The sequence below is a fragment of the Marmota flaviventris genome, chromosome 2, assembly GCF_047511675.1.
Source record: "Marmota flaviventris isolate mMarFla1 chromosome 2, mMarFla1.hap1, whole genome shotgun sequence".
Lineage (NCBI taxonomy): Eukaryota > Metazoa > Chordata > Mammalia > Rodentia > Sciuridae > Marmota > Marmota flaviventris.
In genome coordinates, this window is record NC_092499.1 from 181,718,548 (window position 1) to 181,740,227 (window position 21,680).

Genomic DNA, 21,680 nt, shown 5'->3' on the forward strand with positions numbered 1-21,680 from the left:
TCCTAATTCTCCATGAATTTTTCTTCTATATAAAAATAAAAACTAAACTATCATCACTGTCAGTTGAGGAAAGTCGGACAGGAGTCAATAGCATCCCCCCAAGACCAGGGACATAGTGATGCCCATGACCATGGATGCTCCTAGAACCAAAGGCATGTGCCTATAGTGGAAGCAGAACCCAGCATACACCCTTCATCCACCTCTGGCCAGCAGCCATCAGCCTCCTCCACAGAGGGACCCTCACTGTCCCTGACCACAGCCCATTTTGTCTTCTGTCTTCAATTAGGAAGTTTCTTTGTACTGATTTATTTATTTATTTTGGATTTTTCTCAGTTTTATTGAGCAATAAAGTTGAGGTTTTATTTATTAAAATAATGAACATGGTTTTTAATACTGCAGGGATAATTTAGAAATTGCCATGAAAGGTAATTGATTTTTATAAACATGTATATAATATATTTTGCACTAACAAGCATTGGCATTGTGATTTGTCATGCATGTGTTTTGCTTGTACTTTCCAGATTGCTAATGAACAATGTGCTAAAAAGCCCCCCAATGTACATTTTCTAACAAGCAAAACATATACGTGCATTTTAAAAAATCAACTCTTTCCTCAACATGGGACCAATAGAAAACTTTTGGAAGGATAATTCTTGCCGAAAAAGATAAATTCACCTTTTTTTAATGATCACATTTTTCCTCCCAACATTGTTCACAAAAGCTGAAAAACTTGTTTATGATGCTTCCAATACTTCTAGTTACTTCTGGCTTTACAGCTATTTATTATTTGAAAAAGAGTATTTGAAAAGAGTATTTAGAAGAATTGTTTGTTCTGCATGTAATTAAGCAATGCAAGGGCTGTGTCCTGGTTTATGATAGCTATAGAATCCCTTTGGAGAACATGCTTATGACAACCACATAATCTCTTCTGCAGTGTGATGTCTTCAGGGACACACCCTTCTTGGGTTAAATTTGCTTTCTCAGACAGACCAGAAATAATCACGAAGGGCGGAGCTTCTTCTCATAAGTCCTCCCTGTTCATTTAATTGATACATATCCATCAATCGCTCATGCTCCTATGAGTCCTCATTTGGGTTGATTCCCTTGTTTGCAGAACTCAGGACGTAAAACCCCTCAGGATCTCTTGTTCAAAGATCAGGAAAAAAGGAGCTTTCCTTTCTTTGTTTCTCTCTACCTGTCACAATGTTTTTAATTTTCTATTTAATATCATGTTCCCAGTGGCACAGGGGCCTGTGTAAAGTAAGTGCAGAATTTTCCAGATACCCCTGGGCCTGTCCAGCAACTTGGTGCATGGGATGTGTGTACATAGATGCACTTTTGACCCTCCCTGCACCTATGCTTAGGCTCCGGCCAGGGTCTTTGTACTGACTTAAAATCTGAACTTCTGCATCCATGGCCTGTAGCCTCCTGCCCTTTGGTACCTTGGATCTGCTCTGCAGCCCTCCCCAGGCCACCCCCCACAGGGCTGCACACCTTTCCTTCCCTGAATGCTCCTGTGCCCCTCAGCAGTTTCTCCCAGGACATGGTTTCTAGAGGGTCCCCCATCCAGCATCCCATCCTCCTATGAAGGTCAAGGCCCAGATATTTCGCAGAGTTCCAGGGGGAACCTGAGTAGCCTGGAGTCAGCAGAACTGTCCTTTGGGGAGAGTTTCTTCTTGTGTGTAGCTCATGTGGGAACCAAACTGGCTCCTCTGCTCCCATTTCCAAGACTGGAGCAGATGCAGAGCCCCTCGCAAGTGGGGAGTGGTGTTCTGAACAAGGCACTGAAGGTCCCCAGTTGGGAAAAAGAATAGCTGCAGGGCGGTGGCAATCTGGGGCCGCCCTAACATTGTTCCATCTTGTGATCTGGGCCAGATGTGCTTTTACCAGTGCATTGGTGCTAGCAAAGTTCTCTCTTTCTCTCTCTCTCTTTCCTCTTCAGGATCCTACCTATTTGCTTATTAGAAGTAGAATTCCTCCTTCTTCCCATACTGTTCACACTGATCTTATGCAAGGCCCTTCCCTCTGAGACCCTCAGTTTCCCCTTCTGAAATAAGGGTACCAATGCAGGCATCACAGTTGCCAACTGGATTAAATTTCAAAACTTGGAGGACTGGGGAATAGGTCAAAGACAAAGTACTTGCTGAATGTTCAGGGGCCTGGGTTCAATCTCCCAAGTCGTCCCCCCCCCAAAAAAAAAAAACTACCTGGACAAAGGGCAGCATTGCCTGGCACATAATAACCAAATATCACTATGTGCTTCTCTTTTCTGCCTGTAGAATCTTTCTTCCATTCTGTGCCAGCTCTCCGCCCTCCACACTGTGGCTTATCTAGCCCAGTTCTTCTTAGAAATGGAGCAGGAAAGTTCCAGAAGGGGCCTCACTGACCAACTTTGGCTTTCATTGCCAGGCTCACAATGTTGGTAAAGCTGAAATGGAAGCATCAAAAGGAACAAATTCCCCAAAGAGATGAGGAGCCCTGGCTTCCATAAACTTTGGAAGCCAGTCCTCTGATAGTTCGAGTGCTGGGGTCCTGAAGGCCCTAACGACCTGAAATAAAATCTCAGAAACCTATGCTAGATTTTGTCTAGGCCTCCCCACTTTCTACTCTCTTTCATGTTGGCAGAATTCTTCTAATAAGGTCTTGTTCTCTATCATGGAGACATGATTTGATAAAATGGAGTATTGAGGTGGAGAGTTACAACGCTCTTTTGATCCTTCAAACTCCTTCAGATCTTATGGATTCATAGACTTTTTGCCCAGTCATAAACTAAAAAGGAGCCTAAGGCCATATAAACCTTCCCCCTCCTATTGCTAGAAACAGTTTTTGACAAATACTGCAGAGGTGGTCATGGTGGGGTGGAAAGGACATACTTCACAGAACTTGGAGTTAGGGACTGGATCCTAGGCCTGCCTTGCCTTTGCCCCTGGCTCACTCTGTGACCTTGGACAAGATGCCTTTCTTCACTAGTCCTAGGTAAGGTTTCCATATCTGTTCTGAGGGGCTTTAGTCAGAGCAGTGATTTCAAAGGAGAGTGATGCATCAGGGTACTGGGCTGCCTGATATTTGTGTTACATACTAGATGAACTTCCATTAAGATTTTGTGGGAAACAAGTCTTCTGTGGCTCCAAGAATATTAGAAACCCAATGGCCTTCCTGCCACCTTAATGATTCAGAAATCCATCGTTCCCCCCAAGTACTGTTTGAAGACCCCTTGTGGCAGGTAGAGGACCATTCAGTAGACAGTTGGGTATGCTGGTCCCTCTGCCCCATGATGATGCCTGGGTCTATAAGTCTTTTCCTTCTGTGATGTATTCTGGTCAGCCCTTTATAACCCTATGAGTTTTGTTAGAATTCTCCAAGGATGGACCCTGGTATTTATTTCTTTGGGATGGAAATCCATTATATTCAAACTTTTTAAGCCATTGTGTTGACTGTCACTAACCTGGCCATTTGGTATTTTTGCTAATAATCAAAATCTGTTTCCTTCCCAGAAGCTCTTATAAAAAGGTCAGATTTTAGACTAAGCCCTGTGGAACTCAATGCTTCCCTTACCTTGGCAGTGGATCACGGGTGACACCCATCTTCCAAGGTTGTGAGATAAGTCAGCAGAGATTCCAGGCACTGAAAGTCAGTGGTAGCCATGACCAAGTCACTGACCTTCTCTAGGCCTTGGTTTCCCCACTTACACACTGAGGAGATTAGACCAAGTAATGTTTTAAACTCTTTCAGCTCTAACATTCAGAAGTTCCCAGTGATCTAAGTACTTTCTCCTCTGAAAGTGGCAATTGTTTTAGTAAAAGAGGAAGAGGAAGAGTCCTGGCCCATCCATGGATCTCACTTTATCCATTGTTAGCATGGGGAGAGCATGAGAACCCATCCTGTCTTATCAAGTGAGGGATGGGGTTGAGGAAGGTCAGTCAGTTATTTTGGGGTGCCTTAATGGGAAGAATAACCTGTGAGAAGGACTGGCATAATCATGCCTTTCTCTCCCCAACCGGTTCTGGGGACATGCCATCCCAGTCCACACTGGACTACCTTTTGGTGGTAGATTCGTCCCTTTTTACAGAGAGAAGGGTGACCCGCCCTTCAGGTGCCTGCTATTTCATGTTAACTCTTCTTGCTCCAATTGCAACACAGGGTTCGGAGCATTGGGTATTTATAGAAAGACAGTACACTAAGCCAGAAGAACTCGGTCTCAGTCTCCTAAAAATGGCCAACACACAGCAGGAAGAAAGTGAGGCAGGCCTCGCTGACGTCCTTGCCGATGGCAGACTCTCCAAGGTAGACATTCTGGTGGACAAGTTCAAAGTTGAAATGGCCACAGAAGAAATGGTGGGAACCAAAAATGCCAAAACTCAGCAGCAAGGGAGGATGATTGCAAGTCCAGAAGACTTTGAGTCGGTGTGGGAGGAAGGCCCCTGGGTCAGGGCAGGTACTGGAGGGGTTGCCCAGGCTACAGGATGCACATTGTCAGACAAGCTCCTTGAGGGCTCTGAGCTCAGGGTTGGCATCAGCGAGGCACCCATCAGGAACTTCCCAGTCTCAGATGGTCAGTTGGAGGATCGTGCAGAGCTAAGGAAGAGACTGGAGGAGCTCCAGACGTGTGGAAGATCCACAACTCCAGGAACCAGGCCAGCAGAGGTGGACATCCCCTCTCCAGCCTCTGACAAGGGAGGCCTCCAGTCATTTCTGTTGGATCCTGTTCATGCTGAAGCCAGAGCTGACTCTAGCGATGAGACTGATACCTCCTTTGCAGAGAGGAGCTTCTATCTAAACCACGGAGAAAAAGATTCTGAAGATCAAGTTCTCCCTCTGCCTTTGGAAGAGAGAGAAGAGCGCCTGGATGCCCCTCCTGGAGGACACATCAAGCTGGAACTGCCAGGGGAGCTCCCAGAGAGCTCAGAGCTGAATGCCACAGACCCGAGGGGCTCCGCCACAGCTGCCGGCAGGAACAAGGATGAAGCCCATATTGCCTCCTCCGAGGAAGGAACCAGGTCTCCCAGGAACCACGGAAGACAGGATGACCAGCAGGGACCTTCTCCAGGACACACATTTGCTGAGGACTGGCAAGAAGCACAGCAGGAGGTGGAGGGAGAGTCTCACCCGACAGCCAGGGCAGCTGAAAAGGAAGAGCCCCCTGCCAGTGGGAACTTGAGGGAAAAGGCCAGATCAAGTCCCTCAGCAGGATGGAAGGACCACTCCACTAATGGAGGAGGCAGGGTGTGCCTGGACCCCCAGGCCCATGCCCTTCTGTGGACCATCCCTCCTCATGTCAGGAAGCCAGTCAAACCAGACAGAGGCAACTTCCTCTCCAAAGAGAGGGGAGCCATTCATACCCAAACCGGACAACCTAAGATGGGGGACCAGGAAGCCTCAGCATTTCCTCATATGGAGGTGGTCACCTCCCTGCCAGCCTCCCCTGGTCACTTTGAGGCTCTGGAAGCTCTGGAGGAAGCTTCTCCAAGCCCAGCTTCTCATGGATCAGGGGAGCCTTCAGAGCTCAGGGATCTCTTTGGAGATCAATTTCCTGTATTTCTCAAACATGTCCAGCTTCCTAAAGACAGCCCAGAGCCCAAAGACCAAGTTGGGTTAATTGTGCCCCCTGACACAGGAGGTGAACGCAGGGCACCTCCAGTGGCCAGCAGAAAGCCCAGAGTTGTTCCTGAAGAAGCTGAAGGGGTCATAACTCCGGGGTTGGTATTCCCTTCGGGAAAGCAAAAAGAGACGACCTCTTTCCAGGATGGGGGACAAGAAGGCTCCCTGGAAGACATAAGCAAGACCTCAGTGGCCAACAAAATTCGGATATTTGAGACCCATGGAGCTGAGACTCGTCGAGCTAGTCAGAGTGAAACAAAGGTCCTTCCAAATGAGTTGACTTCAGAGGCCTGCATGGGTCAGTTAGAGCAACAGCGGAACAAGATTTTAGACCTGGGCTTCGTCCAACTCCAGCCCCCAGGGGACTTTGCCAGTCCCAAAACGGCACATTCCTCAATGATGCCTCTGGCTACCAGACACTTCAGGGAGGGCATTTCTACCACACTCCACCAGGAAAGACGCACAGAACTAGAGCTCGTGTCCCCCGATTCAGGCTGCGAAACCACGCTGGAGGAAGCGCCTGGGGTAACTGGCTATGTGAGCCCCCGCCCCCATCATGTCCCCCACCGACCGCATGCCTGGTAGCCTTTTAGAAGCATGATTCAGTGGCCGCTCATCATTACTGCAACCCAAGGCTGCTTGTCCATCCCTATGAGGCCTTTTCCCCAAATGCACCTATGAGTAGCCCAGGCTGAAGGATGGGGTCATCTGCTTGGCCCACGTTAGCTTGGCCACAAAGACCCTCAGCTTTTGGTATGACCTGGTGCCCAGAGGGTCACACACACTCCTGTGGAGAAGGTGCCACCACTACCAGCAGATTACATGCTTGCCTTGCTGCCCCTCCCCTCTCGATTCCTACCTCTTGCTTGGCTTAGCCAGTGATCTTTCTTCATCCTGTCCCTGGTCTCCTGCCTTGTGGAAGCTGACAGTCCAGAGATTTCCATCCTCCGCTCTGGTTCCCTTTCAAGTTTCTTTCTGCCTCCTTAAGACTAACTGTCTTCTCTAATCCAGAACAAATCCGGAGATGCGGTCAGGGAAGAGAAGCGCTTCACCAGCTTAGCTGCAAACGCCCCTGGGAAGGGGGGGCACCTGAGATTCACCAGCCCCTCGGGCCCTCAGGTCTCTACAGTCCCTCTGTGTCCTGATGACCTAGTTACCTTCACCTGGCCAGGATGCTTCGCTTCTTAGATTCCTACCTGCTGTAGCAGCGAACCCCCGTGGCTGCTCCACTCTGGCTTGTCGGGAATGTATTCCTCACACCTCTCGACCTTCCAGAAACTGGCTAAATGGAGGCCCGTTTAGCAAGTGAATTTCTAAGCACACTGAATCTCCAGAAGCTGAAGTCAAGTTCTTTAAAAAAATATTTTGTGGGTGTTAGATTGGTTTTTTAACAGAAAACAATGTCATGGACCAGCCAAAAATGTGTGTGTGGTGTTTAATCCCTGACAGGCCAGTTGAGAGGTATGTATAGTGGACAAGAGTTGCTAGCATCTCCTTGGCCTGCTGTTGTCAATTACACTGATGGGACCAGAACCTCCTGTCCATGGCCTGCCCATGGCCCACTCACGGAGCTAAGGGTGGATCTGGTGTAGCACCCGGCTCCCTGGAAGCTCGTCCCCAGAGGGCCTGGCCCTGAATTGTTCTTCCCACTGTTTGATGCTGACCCTGTCCACGGAGATTCAGTGGAATTGACAAGCCTTGCTGGCTTCCTCTGCGTTCCTCAAGCTCTTGGCTCCAGCCTCTCTGCCTCCTCCCCTGGGTTTCCTGAGTACCTAACCTCCCTCCTAAGTTTGTTTCTCGACGCCGCCTGCACGGATGGGCCTGGGGTCCGGGATTCCATCCCTGCCTTTTGCACAGTGCCGCTTCTGATAGGCTCCTCCATCCAAGCCTTGGATGGGGCCTCCTGTCCAGGACTCACTGGCAGGATATTTGCTTTGAACTCGCTTTTGCCATCAGTGTGAGATCCTTGGGAAGGAGCATCCCTACTCTTGAGAAATTCTTTTTGTTTTTTAAGCTTGTTATGATTTCAAGGAACCTTTCCTGGGTTTGTTTTGTTTTATTTTTTTGATTTTTCATTTCCTGACTTGCTCCATTCAGGACCTCAACACAGCCTCAAGATTTCTTCTGACATGCACCATCTTGATGTTCTCTCTCTCTCTTTCTCTCTCTCCTTTTTTCTCTCCCCTTCCCTACCCTGCATCCCATTCCTCTGGTTTTATCTGGCCATAGAGAGCAGGGCTGAGGGAGGGATCGGAAGAGAAAGTCAAACCACCACGTCCCCGGGCCCCAGAGAGTGACACAGGAGATGAGGACCAGGACCAGGAGAGGGACGCAGTGTTCCTGAAAGACAACCACCTGGCCATAGAGCGCAAATGCTCCAGCATCACGGTCAGCTCCACATCCAGCCTGGAGGCTGAGGTGGACTTCACGGTTATTGGTGACTATCATGGCAGCGCCTTCGAAGACTTCTCTCGCAGCCTGCCTGAACTCGACAGAGACAAAAGCGACTCTGAAACTGAGGGCCTGGTGTTCTCCCGGGATCTCAAGGGGCAGGATGATGAGTCTGGGGGCATCGAGGACAGCCCGGATCGAGGGGCTTGCTCTACCCCGGATATGCCCCAGTTTGAGGTACAGTGGAGCTTCATCGAAACCTGGGCCCAACCAGGCACTGCATGCTCAGAGGGCCCTGGGCCATGCGGGAGAAGACTGAGCAGCCAGCTGCAGCCTGAAGCTGCCTCATGTTGCATGACTGTCCCTCCACAGAACAGCATGGCTCTGTGCTCGCATGTTGCCATATCGGTTTACCCCTAACACGCGCTCCTTGGTGTTTTAACCCTGTGACCCCATTGCTTGCTGAGGTCAAGCAATGACAGGTGGTCTGTTCTCACTCAATTCCTCATCTCCTGCCTGTGTTGCATGGCACCTGCAGAGAGCATGTGTCTGTAGACTCTCGGGCTGTGGAGCCTGGTCTGAATCTTGAATGGTTTTCCACATTCAGGCTCAGGCTCATCTCCCTGGGCTTCCTGGGGAAGGGGCAATAGTTTAAGTTCATCCAGCCCTGGGGTCTCAGGATGGTAGTGGGAAACACCTGGAGAAGAGGATACATAGTCATTGAGAAGGACACAGGGACTAACTGTGCCTGAGCTTCTCTGTTTTGTGGCCCTCCTCGGTAGAGCTACAGAGAGATCTTTCTGAAACTCATCTCTGTCCATGTTGCTCCTTTGCTTCCTCACCTCTTCCAGCCCAGCCTCCCTCCCATGCTCCCAGTAAAATGCCAGCTCATCCATTCTGGGTTCTCACTCCACGCTGTACCCTTTGGGTTGAAGGTTGTCCTCCCTTTCTGTGCCTTGCTCTGAGATAGAGCTCAGATGTCAGTTTCCTAGCATATGCTTTCCTGACTCCCTGTGCAGAAGTGTCGCTCTTGTTGCGTCCCCCTCCCCACTCTGTAACGCCTCTGCTCCAGGATTCTCCAACAGTCAGTGACTGACAGGCCTGCTCTGCCGCTCCTCTAAGCCTGGCACCTTCTCAGCACCAAGAGATGATTCATTGAATGAATGGCTAGATGGCAGGGTTACAACCGTCTGTAAGAATCCCTTTCCCCCCAACAGCTATATGACAAGCTAGTGTCCATTCATCCATTCAAGTTGTGTGGGGAAACCTGAGTGGGAATAGCACAGCCTGGTGGAGGACTTGGATCATTTAGCTTAAGACTTCTAGAGTATGTTTGGAGACAGGTGGCCTTCAGGCCAGATCTAGCCAGAAGATGTGTTTTCTTTAACTCTGGTTTAAAAATCATGGCATTAAATATAAAATCCAGGGGTTCATTATATCATTTTTAAAAAAATCAGATGGTCCTATCTCTAGAGGCCGTGATAACAGTTGGCCAAACCTGAGTGGAGTCCACCTGCTCTCCACCACCTCCGCCCTCAGCCCTTTACCAGTCCCTTCACTTATTTACACCTTCTGCCTCACCCCTTGCAGGCCTCCATGTGTGTGGCTCCTGCTCTAGTTCGAATGAAGCAGTTGGAAGGTGCAGGTTTAACTGTGGAAGGCCTTCAGGATTCAACAATATTATGTGCACAAGGAAGACATTTAGCATGGGGACTAGCACAGGGCGTATTAGTAATAGAATTATGAACGTCCTCTTAATGGTAGCCTAAAAAGGTATACAGCCCCCTTGCAGGGACATGGATCAGGGACACAAGGCAGGCCTGCCTGGAGCTGCCAGCAGCTCTGGCTCTCCCTTTGGGCTGTTTGTCTGTGACTTCACACCATGCCTCTTCTGCCCTGACCTCACACCTTCCCAGAGACCCGGCCAGCTGTGGGGTAGGACACAGCTCTTAACCTATTCCACAGTTGCCTATAAGCAGACATCTTATGGGTCTTGAGTCAAAGTATCCTTCTTTGTTTCCTTGTAGCCAGTGAAAACAGAAACCATGACTGTCAGCAGCCTGGCCATCAGAAAGAAGATTGAGCCAGAGGCCATGCTGCAGAGCAGGATCTCCACTGTGGACCATACCCAGGTAGTCTGCACTTCCCACTGGAGCCTAAGCATGGGTATTGGGCATTGGGTGTGGGTTCCCACTGCCATGGTCAAGCTCCTTGGCTAACCTTCCCACCTCAGCTTCCCTAGAACCACCATTTTAATCCTGATGCTCTTTTGAGCCTCAGAGTCCTCCCCAAACTCTGGGGGTGGGAGAATAGGGCAGATCAGACTTCTTAAAGTCTTGATTTCCCCATCTGTAGGAGTGTTGCAAGGTCTAGTGGCTAGTGGGTTAAGACCTCTGTTTTTTTGACTACTTGATGGAATTGGAGGGTTTTTCCCAGGGATGGCTTGGGGAGACCAATCTCAATTTGGTCAGAAGAGCTCATTGTGGGTCATTTTTTTTTAATGTATGGAGTGTCCACGTTAGTTTGGCAAAATGAACAAACTAGGTGGGGAAAAAAGCACCAGAGCCTTTTTCTTAGCATTCTAGCACCCTGGGGAAAGCCAGGCACACTGCTTAGGGTGTGTTTACCACATTTCTTCTGTGGGTTTTAAACTTTGAAAATTGAGGTTATGGGCCTAAGAGATGCCCTCATGATTCTTTCTGACCGGACAAGCTGCAGTTCTTGCAGCTTTCCTGTCCTAGTGACCAATCTTTGTTTCAAGAACTGAAATAAGGACTGGGGATGTAGCTCAGTAGTAAAGTGCTTGCCTAGGATGCCCAAGGCACTGGATTTGCTTCCCAATATTGCCAAAAAAGCAAAAACAAAAACAAAAAAAAAATCTGAGATGAGACATAAACCAGAAACATAGGCAACGGTATTATTTCCAGAATTTTCTCTCCCACTTTTGTAAAAATGCTACGAGTTATGAGGCTGCCTAGCATCAATCAAGACTCCAGTGCCCGTTAAGACTCTTGAGTTCTTTTTTTTTTTTTTTAATTTTTTATTGTTGGCTGTTCAAAACATTACATAGTTCTTGATATATCATATTTCACACTTTGATTCAAGTGGGTTATGAGCTCCCATTTTTACCCCATATACAGATTGCAAGACTCTTGAGTTCTGATGAGCTGTGTGACCTTGGGAAAATTGCTTTTTCTCTCTGACCTGCTTTGTTTTTAGTAACTTGTATTTTGTTTTCATACAGAAAAGTAAAAAGAAACTAAAATTGACTCTAACTCTCATAGCCTGATAATTCTTATTGACATTAAAACAAAACAACAAAAAATTTCAGTTATAAAATTCAAACAGAACCAAATGAAAATTTTCTTATGTTGCCTCCCAGGGGGAAAAAAAGTATGCATATCCCAATGTAGATACCTTCATCTCTATATACTTAAAATTATTACACAAAAGTGATTATTTTCTTTTTTTACCTTACTTTTTAAAATACATATTTTGAACATCAGCATACATTAACATATGGGTCTCCAACTTACTCTGGAATTGGGATCTAATTTGATTTGTTGTCTCCCACTGATATACCCTATCATGGTTATTGTCTTTTGCAGTTAATATTCAGTGCTGTGGTGAACTTCCTTGTTCATATTTCTGGGTGAACTTTTGAAAAATTATATCCACAGGAAAAATTTCTATGGATTGCTAAGTCAAAAGTTACATGCACTGAAATTCGGATAGAATGTGTCAGATTGTCTTGGATTATATTTCATTTGCCAAAGAAAAATGTTGAAATGGGCGGTGCTGTGTACCTTCTCTATGGTTTTGTGTGTGAACTGCTCCCCAATGCATGCTCATTCCACAGCCTGTCACTCTGTAACTGGAATGGTATGAGCCCAGGTGACAGCTGAGGGCTCTCTCCATCTCTAACAACCCCTCTTCTGGCCAGCAGGTTGATGGGAGTGCCCCAATGGGGAAGGAGTTCATGACAACCACCCCCTCCATCACTACGGAGACCATATCCACCACTATGGTAAGTGGAACCCAGGAGGCATCCTTATGACCAGCCCCCTCACCCCACAAAATAGCCAGATAAGTGAATGATGCCCAGGCTGTTTCAGGAAGCTCGAAGCTGCCCTGTCCCCATTGGAGTGAGACATACAATCATTTACTGTCTGGAACCTAGGTTGCCCCAGGACATACTATCAGACCTCAGTTTTCCAAACTGAATGATGTGGGAGGTGGAATCCCTGAGTCTGTTATCCGGGCCATCTCAGCTGTGCAGGGGAAGAGGGAGGATGGTACTTTTTGATTCTTAGCATGCAAGAATCTTATCTCCAGATTCTGCTGGCGAATCTCACCTCCAGGCTGAGAGCCCTTCACCAGGGCCCACATTGGAGGCTACTCTTGTCTCAGGCCACTTCCTCACCATGGTCAGTAGATGGCAGCAATGAACCTTAGTTTGTAAACTCAAGATTTTGGACACCTTCCAAGAAACCTTAGGGTTCTGCTACCTATTTACTGTCTGATTCATGAAGGAAGGTCCTTGGCCACAGGTGTCCTCATCTATAAAATGGGAATACTCCCCATTCTGCCTCGTTCATAGGCTCTTTTTTTAAGTATTTTTTTTTAGTTGTTGATGGACCTTTATTTTATTCATTTATTTATATGTGGTGCTGAGAATAGGACCCAGTGCCTCATACATGTGAGGCAATGCTCTACCACTGAGCCACAACCGCAGCCCCTCAAAGGTTCTTTTAAAAACTTTCTTTAATATATAACTTTCAGTTGTAGATGGACACAATACCTTTATTTTATTTGCTTATTTGTTTATTTTTTTAATGTGGTTCTGAGGATCGAACCCAGCCTCACATGTGCTAGGCAAGTGCTCTACCACTGAGCCACAATCCCAGCCCCTGGTTCATAGGTTCTTAAGAGACTTCAGAGCCTTTAATAATGAAATAGAATAAATAGCCTTCAGCACACCAGTTATGGTGTCAGGCAATAAGCTGAGAACTTTGAATAGATTATGAAACCAAAGCGGATGTTCTCTTTTACATCCTTTACAGATGAGGAAACTGAAGTTCAGAGAGGTAAAGTGACTTACCCAAGGTCACACACAATAAGTAACAGTGCCAGGTTAAGCCCAGGCATCCTGACACCAGAAGCCCCCCTTTCAACATCAACCACTCTGCTCTGCTCCCTTATCCTGCTTTTGGGCACTTCGGCTGCATGGGGCTGGGGCTGGGGCTGAGGCTGTGGGTAGACGAGGTAACAAGTGCCTGATCCAGGTATGTCATGAGCTACTGAGAGTTGTGGTCAGATACTTTCTCTTGCCAAACCCCTGATACACACATGAAATGAGAATTCCATTGATTTAGACTGCTCCAAAGGTAGGTTTTGAATAAATAAAAATTTTAGGATCAATAAATCCAAACCAGTTACCTGCCTGCTTACTTTTCCCTGGTCACTCGGTTCCTCCGCTCCGCCTAACCCTTCACCATGCAGCATTAGGATGCTTGTAGGGCTAAATTTAAATTCTACCTTAGGTGAGTGGACAGTTACAGCATTCATTTACTCATCCATCCATCTGTCCATTCATTTGTTCCAAAAGCATCATTAGGTCTCTATGATCTACCTGATGGGAATACAGAATCAAAGAAAATACACTGCCTGCTAGGATTCATTTGTTCAGTCATCATCATGAGCATCTGTAATGTACTGTGCCCCTGTATGTAGGTCCTGGGCACACAGTGGTGAACAAGGTCCAACTCTCCCTCTTCCTGGCTGGATGACCTTGGGCAAGTCACCTGAACCTCTCTAAACCTCAGTTTTCCCCTTCTATAAAATGGGGTAGGGGCAATAACAGCACATATCTCAAAGGGCTCATGTGAAGATGAAAGTAATCTGTGTGAAGCCCTGAGAACAATGCTCTGCACACAGTAAGTGGTCTGTAGATGTGAGCTGCTGCTATTTCTTTCCTTCCCTCATGGAACAGCTAGCCTAGGGACCAGTGGGAGGATAACTCTGGGTGACACCTCTGGCAGCAGGAGCTGGGGAAGGCATTATCTGGTCAGGGACAGCTGAGCTGTGCATGAAAGATAGATTAAGGTATGGTCACAGCAGAAGCCGTTCTAGGCAGCAGACAGAGTAGGGGTAATGGTGGGTATCTGAAGGAGAAGGCAGTGGTCAGTGAAGTCAAATGTCAAGTGTATGAGGAGCTGGGGGAGTCTGAGGTGCCTACGGGACATTTCCAGGGGAGAGTCCAGGAGACGATTGGCCTTGAAGGCCTAGAGCTGGAGAAAGATCTGGTCTACAGGTTAGGGGGAGGAGAGGCTGGAAAGAGGGCTGGGCCAGAACCTTCAGGGCCTCCAACATCATGTATGAAGTCCAAACTTCATCCCAGAGACAATAGGGAATCACTTAAATTTTTTAAGTAGGTGCATGATATCATCAGTTATGTGTTTTGTTAGGAAATGAGCCACTGTGTGGAGTGTGGACTGTAGCAAAAATTCCTCCCTCCCCTTCCCTCCTCCCTCCTTCCTGCTTCTTTCCTTCCTTCAATAAATATTTTTTGAACACCCAGGACATGTAAAGTACTATGCCAAGCACTGAATCCAGCCCTGGAGAGGACAGTGTCCCGAGCTCTGAGGCTCATACTGGGAGAGACAGAAAGACAAGTCAGGGGATGGGCATAGGAGCCCGTATCCAGAGGGGCCTGGCTGGAGCTTGAGGAGGTGGATGTAGAGGAGGTCCCTGGTTAGGGAGGTCTGGAAGGAAGCAAATACAGGATTCAGTCATCGGTAGAAGATTCCCGTGACAGGAGGAAGGAAGGAGTGGGGATCTTGTTCACTGGCCAGTGGTTCTCACAGTGTGGTCCCAGGCACCTACAAGAAAGGCAGATTCTCAGGCCTGCTCTAGACCTCTTGACTCAGAAACTCTGGGGCAGGGGCAGCAATCTGTGTTTTCATAAGCTCGCCAGTAATGCCCATCAAGTGCGAGAACCACTGATCTAAGCAGCATGAGAGGAGGGTGCTCTCTGTGTGTTGGGGTGAGGAGGCAGCCAGTTCCATTTTGGGATCCTATGAGTCTGAGGTGCCTACGGGACATTTCCAGGGGAGAGTCCAGGAGACGATTGGCCTTGAAGGCCTAGAGCTGGAGAAAGATCTGGTCTACAGGTTAAAATGGGGATTTGGGTTTTTGGGTTTTTTTGTTTTGTTTTTTTAATATTTTTAGTTGCAGATGGACACAATGCTTTATTTTGTTTATTTAGTTTTATGTGATGGTGGGGATCAAACCCAGAACCTCACACATGCTAGGCAAGTGCTCTACCACTGAGCTACAACCCCAGCCCGGGATTTGGGTTTTGATGAGGCAGCAGAAGTCCCTAAGGTTGAGGGTGGCCTGTGAGGAGAGCCCAGAGTGTGAAGGCGGGACTGCCTTGGCCAGGGAGAGGACCACTCCTCCTTGAGGATACAGGAGGTGCAGGGAGGAGGGAGGCTGCCTTTGTTTTGAACAACTTGGTCCCATTGAGTGTTTTCGGTGTGAAGATAGAGGAGTGGCTTGACCCCAGGAAAGGGAAAGAGGATGCCGTGAGAGAATAAGCAGCTCCTTCACAGCATGGTCCTGATTAAAAGGGCTGGTGGCTGTTCTCTAAGCCAGAGGAAGGATATGAGCCCAGAAGCTACCCTCACACTCGGGGATCCCAGGTGCTTCTGAGAAAGTGCCTTGTGATGGTGTGCCAAGTGACCAGGTCACCGACAGCCTCTGCTCGAGGCAGGTAGAGAGGAGGCAAGGAAAAGGCAGAGGGTTTCTGTTCTGTGCTGTCCCTTGGCAGGCAGGCAGGCAGAGGTCCAGGCCAGTTCCATGCACAGAGCAGGACCAGGGGTCAGTCAGTTGAGAAACTGCAGAATTGGTGGTTCTGGGCTCCTGGATAGACCAGGCTGAGCCTTGGGATGGTACAGAAGTGGGAGGTAGCAAAGAGCTGGGCCTCTGATATGGAGCAGTAAGTCCAGGAATGATTCCAGGAGGACCTCGTGGTTAGATCTCAAGGTAGGACCAGGAGAATGGGCCTGAGAATGAAAGTCCCAAGGGCAGAGTGGTGGCATAGAACATAAGCACCTGTCAGACTTGGGGTCTTCCTCACGTGGGGTGAGCTTCTGGCTGTTCCACTAACTTGCTGGGGGACTTGAACAAGCCACTTAACATGCTTTTGCCCTCCTGTTTCTCATCTGCAAATCAGGAATATTAAAAATGATTTCCTACAGTTGTGAGGATTAAATGAGGTCATGCATGTACTAGCCTCTGATGCCTAGCACATAGCAAGTACCCAGAAAGCAGTAGATATGATATTAATCACCAACCTACATGTCTATATTTCTCCTACAGATTTTAGTTTGTGAAATCCTTTCCCCTCTGTTAGCTTCATGAGGTCTCCATGGGAATGAGCATGGGTCCCTTTTTATAGATGAATCCATGAGACCCAGAGGGAGGAAGTGGCTCTGCCCCAAGTCACATGGCTAGAATGTGGCAAGGACAGGACAAGAACCCGAGTGTCCCAATTTCTCTGTTAGTGCTTCCAGAGATCAGTACTGTGTCTTGTTCACCACAGTGTCCCTCACACCAGGCACTCAGTAAATGTTCGTTGAATGAGTGTGTGGGTGTGCACGTGTGTGTGAACGAGGGAGTGAGATCTGAATGATGCCTTCAGTTCTCTACTTCTAAGTTACTACTCAGCCTTGTGGCCATGAGAGCCATGTGGTCACGTGCCCCGGCCATCCTGGGGCCTACATACCTGAGACCTAGCCATCTGAGCACCATTGTTTCCCCAGGAGAACAGTCTCAAGTCCGGGAAGGGGGCAGCTGCCATGATTCCAGGCCCACAGACGGTGGCCACGGAAATCCGTTCTCTTTCTCCGGTAAGTGGGCAGTGCCAGCTCAGGCTAGGGGACTCCAAGCTGAAGACATGGGCATGGCCCCCCTTGTGGCCTGCAGAAAGTGCAGGTTGGGCCCAAAAGGTGCCCTTTTAAGTGCAGAGCCAGGAAACTAGATCACTTTCAAATGCCCATAGGCTCCATGGTGCCCAGTAGAGTCTCTGTAGTTTCCCTCCCATCCCTGTTGCGCTCACACAGGGCACCGGCCGTGTGGGGTGCAGCCCTTACCTGTTGTGCCTGCCCTCCTTGCCCACTAGGAAGAGCAATGAACTAGGAGTCCAGAGTTTGGATTCTAGGCCTGGCTCTGCTGTGGCTGCCCCACCTTTGACCCTGAGTCTGTCACTCTGAGGTCTTTTCCAGCTCTTTGCTTCTCTGAGTCTGTTTTCATCCTCTAGCCCCTGGTTGCGACAGGATGGGGGATCAGGAGGGCTCCATCTCCACCTTGGATGCCTCGGTTCATCCTTCTAAGATGCCAGGAATCTCAGATTCCGGGTGTTATTAGGATTCTGGGCCTCAGGAATCTCAGGCTCTAGGAATCTCAGATTCCCAGGTTTGAGAGTTTTATGGGTCTAGGATTTTGATGATTTCGGGATTCTTGGATTCTTAATGGTTCAAAGTATCTTGGCTTCCAGCCTTCACCTTCACAGGGCCCCTGCTTGTACCTGGATTCCCCCATCCCGCCCGCCCCTGCAGAGCCCAGTGTCCTGACCTGCTGCCCGGGGTGGGGGTGGTTATATTCTGCAGATCATCGGGAAAGATGTCCTCACCAGCACCTACGGCGCCACCGCGGAAACCCTCTCAACCTCCACCACCACCCATGTTACCAAAGTGAGTAGCAGCAGGTGCCCGGGCCCCAGAAGGCTGCAGGCGGGAAGGTCACTACCGTGGCTCAGCTTTGGCTTCTCAGTCTGTAAGGTGGACAAAGGAGACCTGTGGCGCTGCCATTTTCTAGAGTCTGTGCGCATTGCCCTGAGCTACTGTTGTCCTACGCCCGGGCCCTGCACTCACAACCTTGACAGCCAGTCTAGGGGATGAGACCCTCTCCTTCAAAGTAACTGTGAATTATGGCATTTGCCTTAAGTGCTGGAAGAATTTAGAGGAGGTACCATGAGGGTGGCTCCCCAAGAGTCAGAAAGCATCTCCTGGGAAAAATGTTTTGAGCAGGGCCTGGGGTTTCAGACAGGACCCCTGAAGGAGGTGAAGACAGTGGCAGGTGCTCTAAGCAAAGTAGAAGATGAAGCCGAAACTGCGTGTTTGCTTCCTTGTTCATTGAGCCAGTGCTACCGAGCATCGACCTCACGCTGGCCTCTGTGCCTGGGGCTGCCGGAGGTGGCATAAGTGGGGCGCGTCTGTGGGAAATGGGGAGCAGCATGTAGAGAATGGAACAGGAAAATTAGGCTGGCTGGGGGCAGGGGAACATAGAACAGAGCAAATAAGACAGGTACCAGGAAGCACCTAACTATGGGAGGTCTGAGTCTAAGGGAAATTAGAAAACCATGGAAGTTTTCAAACTGAGCAGTGGCCGAGTGAAAACAAGCTTCAGAGAGGACCTTAGGTCCGCCAGGAGGTGCAGATGGATGGAAAAAAGAAGGAGAGTTATGAAGACAGCTTGAAAAAACAAACAACAACAATAAAACCAAAGGCTTGGGGGCTAGGGCCTGGACCAGGTGGAAGTTGGAGCTGGGAGGAGGAAAGGCCAGAGGAGGGAAGCATTCCTGGAGGTAGCAGTCATGAAGCAGCCAATGAGGACAACAGATTGGGGGAGTGGAGCAGGTGGCCACACAACCACATCTGAGTTGTCAGGAGGGAGACAGGAGAGGGCCCATTCAGGGCTGCAAGCCTGGAGGCGCCAGGCTGAGCCTGGGGGTTGTGACTGAGGTCCTGCAGAGCCATCCAGTAAGTCTGATGAGTAGCACTGACCCTTTGTGAACACGACTCTGTCCCTGCCTGCTCCCACGCAGGACTTAGTACTTTGTCATGTTTCCCAGAAAGAATCGTTGCACCAAAAGCTTTAGTGAGCAGCGTCAATGACTCTTCAAGCCTTATGGGAAGGGCTTACATCACACACCCCACAGCATACAGTCCCTCTTGGCCGTGCCACTTGGGAGCTCCCTCTTTCTGTCCCACCCCCCTAACTCCAGCTGGGATTTCCCCCAGCCATACCCTCCTTAAATATGCCAAACAGTTAGGTCCTGCCCTTCTTCTAAACTTGCTTCCAGACCCCAGCAAACAGTGGAGGTAAAAAGTATCATAGTACAATCTTTTCTTGTAGTATTGTTCAAAGTCATTTAAGGTAGAACCTTGTCACCATTCACATTTCATTCATGTGTTCATTCAACAAACCTACATTCGGCACCGCCCTGGTCAGATTGGGCAAGGGAGTTGGGGAGGAGGGGGTACAGATATAAACAAACTACGGGCCCTGCCCTCAAAAGCCTGCAGCCTGGTGAGGAGCAAGCCCATAAAACCAGCACAGGCAGAGAGGCCCAGAGCCAGAGAGAGAGAGACTTAGCTCCCCCAGGAGTAGTGGGACAGGACAATCTTGAGGCACTGCCAACCAGGATGAGGGAGGCAGCTTCTGAGCGAGGCTTGGAACAGTGTGGTAGTTGGGGAGTGGTGGCAACCAGGCGAGATCTGCTGTCTGAATTCCCAGAACTAGAAAAGGAAAATGCTGAGGAAGCCAGGAGAGAAGGGCACACTGCTGGTATCTTGCCCTTAAGAGATGCTTTGGGTAGGTTTCCAGTCGTGGCCTGCTGCCCCAGCAGACTCAAAAGAGACCTCACCTCGCTTTTCCTTTCCTTCTTCGTTTCCCTTGTAGACTGTGAAGGGAGGATTTTCTGAGACAAGGATTGAGAAGCGAATCATCATTACTGGGGATGAAGATGTGGACCAAGACCAGGTATGGGGACAGGGGATGTCATTTCTGGCAGCACTGCCCAGTCCCTCCTATAGTGGGTGACCCATGGACGGCCACTGTTTTGGGCAGGGAAAGTATCTACTTCTTGCTGACCCTTTCAGAGAAGGAGCCCACAAGGAAGAGTCATTGAATAGGAGACAGAAGGGGCCAGAAGATCGGAGCTGTAGTCTATCTAAGCATTTCACTCTGCCCCCCCACCCCCATTTCCCCAGCTGTGCACTAAGAAGCTTGTGTTCTCCAGCTTCCCTCCTCTCACTAGTCCATGGCGCCTCACTGTGTTATTCTACCCACCAGGCCCTGGCTTTGGCCATCAAGGAAGCCAAGCTACAGCATCCTGACATGCTGGTAACCAAAGCTGTCGTATACAGAGAGACAGACCCATCCCCCGAGGAGAGAGACAAGAAGCCACAGGTAAGGCTCCAAAGTACAGTGGCTGCCAGAGGAGGAGGTAGCAGTAGCAAGATCCTCAGGTGGTCATTTCAAGCCCAAGTGGCTTGATCCCTAGTGCCGCTTTGACCCCTCACCTGCCTGATTTGCAGGTCAAAGAGACGGGCAGCTCCCCCAAATGGGAGTCAGAGGAAGGAGGGGATGGAGTATTCTCGATTCCTTCTTTTGGGGTTCCAGGCCTCAAACCCAGAACAGTAAATCCAGAAGTGGTAAGAAAAGGGCACAGAGGAGTGACACTTGGGATTGTGGGGATCAGAGGGAGGTTCACATGACCTCACTGGACACTACCTATAAGCTGGAATCAGAAAAAGTCCTACCAGGCCTAGTGTCACATTCCTGTCCTCGAGTCTCTGTCTCCATCAGAGGTCACTGGATGTTGCTAAGGGGACATGATACCCAAAGTCCTTGATCCCATCTGTCTTTCGGGACTGCAAAGCCTTGACTTCACAGGCTTCCTGAGATCATAATCTTACAGCCCCCCAATGTCTTCCTGTTTCTTTGTGGGCCCTCAGTGCCTTGGAATAAGAGAAATGAGATGGTATTAGGGAACATAAGGCCTCCAGCAGCCTAAACTGGGAGTGATGTTTTTCTGGCACCTCTTGAAGCTTACCACATTTTATCAGACCTATAAAACAAAATCTCACAAATATTGAGTTGCATGAAATAAGGCAGACACAGCAAGTACATGTCATGATTCTATTTATTGGAAGTTCAAAAACAGGCAAAACTTTGATCCCAATGATGGTAAAATTCAGAATGGTGTTACTTCTAGGATGCAGTAGTTACAGTAAAGAGGTGCAGGGGAAACTTCTGGGTGCTAGGAACGTATCTCCTACTGGTTACATGGGAGCATACACATAAAAATTTGTCACAATCTTATTGACACTTGGTTTGTGCACTTTATACATTTTTACACAATGAAAAAAAATCTATGTCAAAGATCCCATAAATAACAGGTGGTCTCCTTTTTTGACCTTTTCCCTAAATAAATGAAACTAGCATTTTCTAGAAAGATATAAGAATCTTTCTCTTCCTTTGATTACCAGCTCCTTAATGTCAGAAGAAGAAGTACTTAAACATTTTTCTGCTACATTGAAAGGCTGTTAACCTTTGGTCTAGAGCAGACTTGTCAATAGAACTCTTTCTACAATAATTTCTGTGCTATTTAATAGGGTAGCCACTAGCCAAATATGGATGTTGAGCACTTGAAATTGGCTAATCCAAAATATATTGTTCTTTTTTTTTTTTAAGTTGTAAATGAACACAATAACTTTATTTATTTATTTATTTTAATGTGGTGCTGAGGATTGAACGCAGTGCCTCACACATGCTAGGCAAGTGCTCTACCACTGAGCAACAATCCCAGCCCCCCAAAAGTGATCTTCTTTAAGTGTGAATAA

General features: G+C 48.4%; 1 protein-coding gene across 11 annotated transcripts in view; it reads left to right on the plus strand.

The window, feature by feature from the left end:
• The window catches only part of Epb41l1 (erythrocyte membrane protein band 4.1 like 1), a 71,559-nt gene that overhangs the window by 42,655 nt on the left and 7,224 nt on the right, over positions 1-21,680 (plus strand). For 3 of the 11 annotated variants that reach the window (XM_071608895.1, XM_071608899.1, XM_071608897.1), the window contains exons 14-20: positions 7,828-8,226; positions 10,017-10,121; positions 11,933-12,016; positions 16,815-16,901; positions 17,661-17,744; positions 19,735-19,815; positions 20,128-20,244. In XM_071608895.1, the coding sequence (XP_071464996.1) occupies positions 7,828-8,226; positions 10,017-10,121; positions 11,933-12,016; positions 16,815-16,901; positions 17,661-17,744; positions 19,735-19,815; positions 20,128-20,244 (957 nt within the window). Of the gene's footprint in view, positions 1-4,140; positions 6,124-6,609; positions 6,718-7,827; positions 8,227-10,016; positions 10,122-11,932; positions 12,017-16,814; positions 16,902-17,660; positions 17,745-19,734; positions 19,816-20,127; positions 20,245-21,680 lie in introns of all 11 variants that reach the window. The other 8 variants (XM_071608896.1, XM_071608900.1, XM_071608898.1 and 5 more) reach the window with 4 other exon arrangements.